The sequence below is a fragment of the Hyla sarda genome, chromosome 7 (genome assembly GCF_029499605.1).
Source record: "Hyla sarda isolate aHylSar1 chromosome 7, aHylSar1.hap1, whole genome shotgun sequence".
Taxonomy (NCBI): Eukaryota; Metazoa; Chordata; class Amphibia; order Anura; family Hylidae; genus Hyla; species Hyla sarda.
In genome coordinates this window covers 221,704,014-221,710,483 of record NC_079195.1, presented here as the reverse complement: position 1 = coordinate 221,710,483, position 6,470 = coordinate 221,704,014, and the positions used below count along the sequence as shown (strand labels likewise).

General features: G+C 41.7%; 1 protein-coding gene across 2 annotated transcripts in view; it reads right to left on the bottom strand.

Moving 5' to 3' along the window:
* Positions 1 to 261: 261 nt before the first annotated feature.
* GNG12 (G protein subunit gamma 12) overlaps positions 262 to 6,470 on the bottom strand; it is a 119,137-nt gene continuing 112,928 nt past the window's right edge. For both annotated transcript variants that reach the window (XM_056532779.1, XM_056532780.1), the window contains exons 3-4: positions 3,993 to 4,097; positions 262 to 2,807 (exon numbers count right to left, since the gene is read on the bottom strand). In XM_056532779.1, the coding sequence (XP_056388754.1) occupies positions 2,682 to 2,807; positions 3,993 to 4,085 (219 nt within the window). In that variant the 5' untranslated portion in view covers positions 4,086 to 4,097 and the 3' untranslated portion in view covers positions 262 to 2,681. The remainder of the gene's footprint in view (positions 2,808 to 3,992; positions 4,098 to 6,470) is intronic.

Below are 6,470 nucleotides of genomic sequence, written 5' to 3'. Positions count from 1 at the left end.
AGGAAGCATTGGAGGCTCCAAGTATTATGCCTCCCGACCACGGGGACGGAGAACCGTGATGTCATGACTCCGCCCCGTGTGACATCACACCCCGCCCCCTTGACTTGCATTGAGGGGGTGGGGCGTGACGTCACAAGGGGGCGGAGTCGTGACGTCACCTGGTCGGGAGGCATAAGACCAGCGCTTCCTGCAGTGCTCACAGGTGGGTGCTGCATGCTAGATTGCGGGGGACCCCCACAATCAGATAACTTATCCTTTAGATAGGGTATAAGATGTCTTAGGGCCGGAGTACCCCTTTAAAACACCAGTGTAATTGGTATAAAGTATATTATTTAATAAAGTTCCATGGTCCATAACACTACATAAGTATCACAGAAGAACCACTCGTACAAGTATATCTTCTCTCCACACCAATGGAAGCCATTCAGAGCCCTGGATTAGCATAGAAGCGGTGCGGCCATACAAAGTGGGCATGTCATAAATGGCTTCCATGATCGGCCTCAATTGTCACCGCCGCGAATGACGAAACAGTCCACAAAATGGCTTTCCCTGCCTTGTATGTAAGAAGAAAGTCCTTGGCTAATACAGAATACCTGATGGTGGACAAATCCCATTGGCAGCCATTATAAAATACAGTCTATTATACATGTAACACCGCTTTATCCACAGAGTGCGAGTAATAGTGAGCGCTGCAGGTGCCGGACTACAACACCCATCATGGCCAGTATTTGCCTAATACGTCATGTAGAATACGTTAACCCTCATCGATCTGAGAAGCCATGAATACACATACAACACTCATCACTATGGCACATTAGGAGTGTACTAGTAATTCTCACATTAATAGAAACAACCCAGCCCCCCCCCCCCCCCCCCAACAAGAAGTTAAATTGTAGTGTCCCATACAAAAGATCCCACACTTCTGCCGTTTGCTACGTAATAAAATACTTCACCTTGGTCACGAATTAAAAATACACACAAAGAAGGAGACATTCTAATAAAAATATACTGAGTATATACTGAAGTCTTGTCGCTACGTAAGGAGTTTCTACAGTTTATGGCATTATGTCGAAGCACCAGCTATAACAGTATTGGGAAATATGGGAGAGACAAATAAAAATATATATACGTTGCCAAAATGCAATTTTCGGCACAAATTTCTTGGCTGATTTTATGGAGTCTTAGGTTATCAGAGAAGGGGGGAGGGGGGTCGAGGTTCTGAAAAAACACGAATGCAACACGATCTGCAGGGGAATAGAGTGCAAAATGGTCCTTTGGCTTAATGGTTTCAATACTTGGCTTCAAAAACACTGAAGATGAAACAAGAACCATCAAGTATGAGAAGGATGGAGACATCTTGGGTGACGTTGACCCCCATGGCGGGACCAAGATTAAAGACTGGTGACTTAGACGAATGTTTGGCCCAGGCTATGTAGTGACTCTGGTGGAGCTGGCGCACAATATTCCAGACTATTCATTCACATGGAGCCTGGTGGGATTGTCCAGCTCCGGGGCGGCCTGCTGGGTGGCGGCCTGCTGGCATTAAGTTATGGCCTGGGCCTTAGGGATCTGTAACGGATGCTGCAACAATCTTACATTGTGCCCATTTCTGGGCATTGCGATAGGTCCGTAATGCAAATCTGCAAGTCAAGGCTTCCAGGCGTAAGATCCTTCCCAACGGTGGGCACTAAAGTGTGCAAGCATATGAACAGTAATGCAAATTGAGCAATTTCTTTGGTGAAAAAACAAACAAACCAAATAAAATGGTCCCTCATTCTACATGACTATTGTTAGATAAAGCAAACAGGTTGTGGTTGGGGCCCCCCATGGCTCAGCACCTGTATGGACTTTCCAAAGAGGTCTCTGCCCCCCCCAACTTCTTTTGCGTGACGCTAGAACCAGCTAATAACCAATACTGGGCAAAAGTGCCAAATACAACCAAGGGACCCCAAAAATTACCCTAAATACTGCCCCCCACCACCTTATAAATGGGTCAACTGAACGCTGAATGGTCAAAGAATGGACAACTTCTAAATCTGAAGTGGCACCAGAGTTAAGAGTCGTTGGTGCCCTAAAGTACCTCCAGTGCCGGCACAAAGCATAGGCAGCCCAAGTAATTCACAACCTATGACACAAAGTGCCCCCGGTTTAACAGATTCTGCAAAATGGCCATTTGGTCTATGCTGGCAATGCCTTTGAGTCATGGAAAATGCCTTATTTTTTTTAAATAATTTTTTTCTTATTTTTTTTGGTTTAGAACAAGAAAATAGATTTGGGCATGGGCCAGTTGCACTTTGCCATTCGCATCCTAGTCTGTGCAGAAAATGGAGGCAACTTTGGTCTCGATAGGATTTCTTCTAGCAATACTAAGACTAGATGAGTAGACTCTGCACATAAAAAAAAATTATAATAATTATGAAATACAACAGAAATAGAAAGACTTCCCCAATCCCATGAATATGAAATTTAAAAAAAAGGGGGGGAAAAAGTAAAATAAAATAAATAAAAAAATCGAGGAAAAAAAAATAATCATTGGTATAGATTAAAGAAAATAAAAAAAAATGTCACTTTTTTTTTTTTTTTCCACGTGGAAACCAGAAAACCCTTTGTATCATCTGAGTAAGGATCTGCTTGGCGTTGTAAAGTGAGGAGAGAGACGGCGGAGATGTTCGCTACGGGTACTACAATATGATGCAAGGCTTTTTATCCTTGAAGGGGTTTTCCGAAGTGGGAATGCCCATGAGTAAAGGGTCGTTCTTGGCGTGTTCGTCGCAGTAGCGCATGAGATCGGCTGATGCTTTGGAAACCTAAAAACAAAAACAAAAAAAAACTGAGAAAATTACTAAAAATATTAATAATACTGTATTTTCTAGGCATTCTGGAATTGCAGGGTTAAAAGAAGAACTAATCATGCAGGACATAGAGGACTATTATAGAGACACATGGAGGGGGCGTTTCGCTGGCCACTTCATGTGGGGGTCGACACGCCCCGTTGCCGGGGAGAGCCGGGGTCCCGTGCAGGAAATCAAGGAAGGTGGGGGTTAGGATATGGCGAGGGACAGCGGTCAGACCCCTAACGATCAGACACTTATCCCCTATAAGTTGTACTGCATAATAGTTCTCCTTTAAATGGGCACTCTCATTAAAACTAATTTTTGCTATCGCACTCCTTATGGTAAATAAAAAAAAAAAAATCTTTCTAATGTACTTTGTTTAAAAAAAATAAATAATAATTAAGTTTTCTATGTTTTGTGTTTAAAAAAAGCTGCCACTAGGTGTCTCCCTACTTGTCCAGAGCACCTTTCCCCCCCATCTTTTGCACAGACCTTGGACTCCTGTTGGCCTGGCAGAAGTCCAAAATCAGGAAATGCTTAGGGTGTGTGTGTGTGTGTGTGTGTGTGTGTGCAGCCTTAGCCAATCATAGTTCATCTCACACTGAACTGCTCTGGGCTGTGTGTAGCAGAAGTTCTCCCCTGTATGGCTTCAGATGATGTCACGCCTGCTGGGGAACGCCCCTTTCCAGTCTGTGAATCTGACTGAGACTTGAGCAGAAAATACAGAGCAATATCAAGGTAGAAAACTAACAAATAATAAAAATAAAGGCCGGGGGTAGTTTATCATGATGGGGGCAGTGAACTGGGAGGATTATAAAATTTAACAAGATCATGAGAGGTTCTCTTTAACACAACTTTTGTCCCTCACCATATTCTAGTGTTTCCCCATGCAGGGTGCCTTCAGCTGTTGCAAAACTACAACTCCCAGCATGCTCGGACAGCCGAAGGCTGTCCGAGCATGCTGGGAGTTGTAGTTTTGCAACAGCTGGAAGCACAGTGCTTAAGAAACACTGCCATATTAAATTTCAGAGACTTGAGGTAAACCCCGCCCCTGAGGAGCAGGCAAGTGTTATAAACACCCAACCATTGGACAACGGCTAATAATCCTGCATGTCTGAGAATCCTGTACATCAGCATGGATTTCTATAACAACGTTACCTTTATTCTTTCTATGGACGCCTCCACTTTCAGTTGCTGGACGGTTCTCCGCGCTTGTGCTATGTTATTTGTGCTGGTGGTTTTGGTAGACATCTTTGGTGAAGTCTGTGGAGAGAGAAGAAAAAATAAAAAAAAAAAAAAAAAAAAAAAAAAAAAGAACATCAGAACGTTGCGACCATATCGGCTTCACACAATCAGATGGAACGAGACCTTCGCCTGTCTACAGACTCCTTCCCTTTCTCCTAGATCTCGATCAGATCATCATACAGAGATTTCTGTCATGTTGCGAACGCATCCTGGTGCACTCACAACACGTTTTTGCAGTACATTTCCCGTATACGTTTACAATGTGAAAACCGCACGGAACCATATTGAAAACCGTATGCATTGACTCTCCATTGAAAACCGTATGCCAAACGATACATCCGGTTGTGTCCGTTTTTGTGTGTCTTGTACGGTTTTGTCAGGTTTTTTTTCCCGTACCCAAAACCGTAGCTAGAGATGAGCGAACTTACAGTAAATTCGATTCGTCACGAACTTCTCGGCTCGGCAGTTGACGACTTTTTCTGCATAAATGAGTTCAGCATTCAGGTGCTCCTGTGGGCTGGAAAAGGTGGATACAGTCCTAGGAGACTCTTTCCTAGGACTGTATCCACCTTTTCCAGCCCACCGAAGCACCGGAAAGCTGAATTAATTTATGCAGGAAAAGTCAGCAACCGCCGAGCCGAGAAGTTCGTGACGAATCAAATTCACTGTAAGTTCGCTCATCTCTAACCGTAGCCTACCACGGTTTTTGGTCCAAGTGAAAAACCGTATTAAATCATATACGTATTATTTTTTTTTTTAAACATGGGAGTCAATGGGAACCTTACAGAACCATATGTGCGTCCGGTACCGTCTGGTTTGCACCATACGGTTTTTGACTTTGCAGTTTTTTTTTCTTGTAATTTCAATCAAACAAGTGAAACTTTATTCATAATGGAAGGAAAAGTTAAAAAAAACGTATCCAGTTTTTTTCTTAAAAGAAACGGATGCATCCGGACATCATTTTCCAAACTGTATATGGGTTAAAATTTGTACACACGTTTTGATACAGTTTAGTCCGGTTTGGAGGAATCCGTTTTTTTTTTAATCAAAAACCTGAAACGGGAACTGTATTGCAAAAAACGTGGTGTAAATGTCTTGTATGTCTTCCATTTTCTAATAATTGCTCCCACAGTCGATTTCTTCACACCAAGCTGCTTGCCTATTGCAGATTCAGTCTTCCCAGCCTGGTGCAGGTCTACAATTTTGTTTCTGGTGTCCTTCGACAGCTCTTTGCTCTTAGCCATAGTGGAGTTTGGAGTGTGACTGTTTAAGGTTGTGTACAGGTGTCTTTTATACTGATAACAAGTTCAAACAGGAGTCATTAATACAGGTAATGAGTGGACGACAGAGGAGACTCTTAAAGAAGAAGTTACAGGTCTGTGAGAGCCAGAAATCTTACTTGTTTGTAGGTGAAAAAATACTTATTTTCCACCATAATTTGCAAATAAATTCTTTAAAAATCAGACAATGTGATTTTATGGATTTTTTTTTTCTCATAATGTCTCTCATATCTTTTTATTTGGGAGAACGTGTACAATTGGTGGCTGACTAAATGCTGCACCCTGACTTTTTTGCCCCACTGTATATTTATGCGTCTCCATGGTAACAGACTACAAACCCTGTGCAGTCTGGTTCATAAAGGAGTACCGGCACCAGTTAAATTTTTTTTTTTTTTTTTTTTTTTTTAAATCAACTGGTGCCAGAAAGTTAAAGGGGTATTCCGGGAAAACATTTTTTTTTATATATATATATCAACTGGTTCCAGAAAGTTAAAACAGATTTGTAAATTACTTCTATTAAAAAAATCTTAATCCTTTCAGTACTTATGAGCTTCTGAAGTTAAGGTTGTTCTTTTCTGTCTAAGTGCTCTCTAATGACACCTGTCTCGGGAACCGCCCAGTTTAGAAGCAAATTCCCATAGTAAACCTCTTCTAAACTGGGCGGTTCCCGAGACACGGGTCATCAGAGAAGATTTAGACAGAAAAGAACAACCTTAACTTCAGAAGCTCATAAGTACTGGAAGGATTAAGATTTTTTTTTATAGAAGTCATTTACAAATCTGTTTAACTTTATGGAGCCAGTTGATATATATATAAAAAAAGTTTTTTTTAACTGGATAACCCCTTTAAACAAATTTGTAAATTACTTCTATTAAAAAATCTTAATCCTTCCAGTACTTATCAGCTGCTGTATGCTCCACAGGAATTTCTTTTCTTTATCAGTTGCAAAACTGCAACTCCCAGCATGCCCTGACAGCCTTCGGCTGTCAGGGCATGCTGGGAGTTGTAGTTTTGCAACAGCTGGAGCACAATAAACAGTCATAATACAATATGTTCCTTACACTACACACATCTGTTAGGACTAAAATGAACCGGCTGTATAAGGATTGTG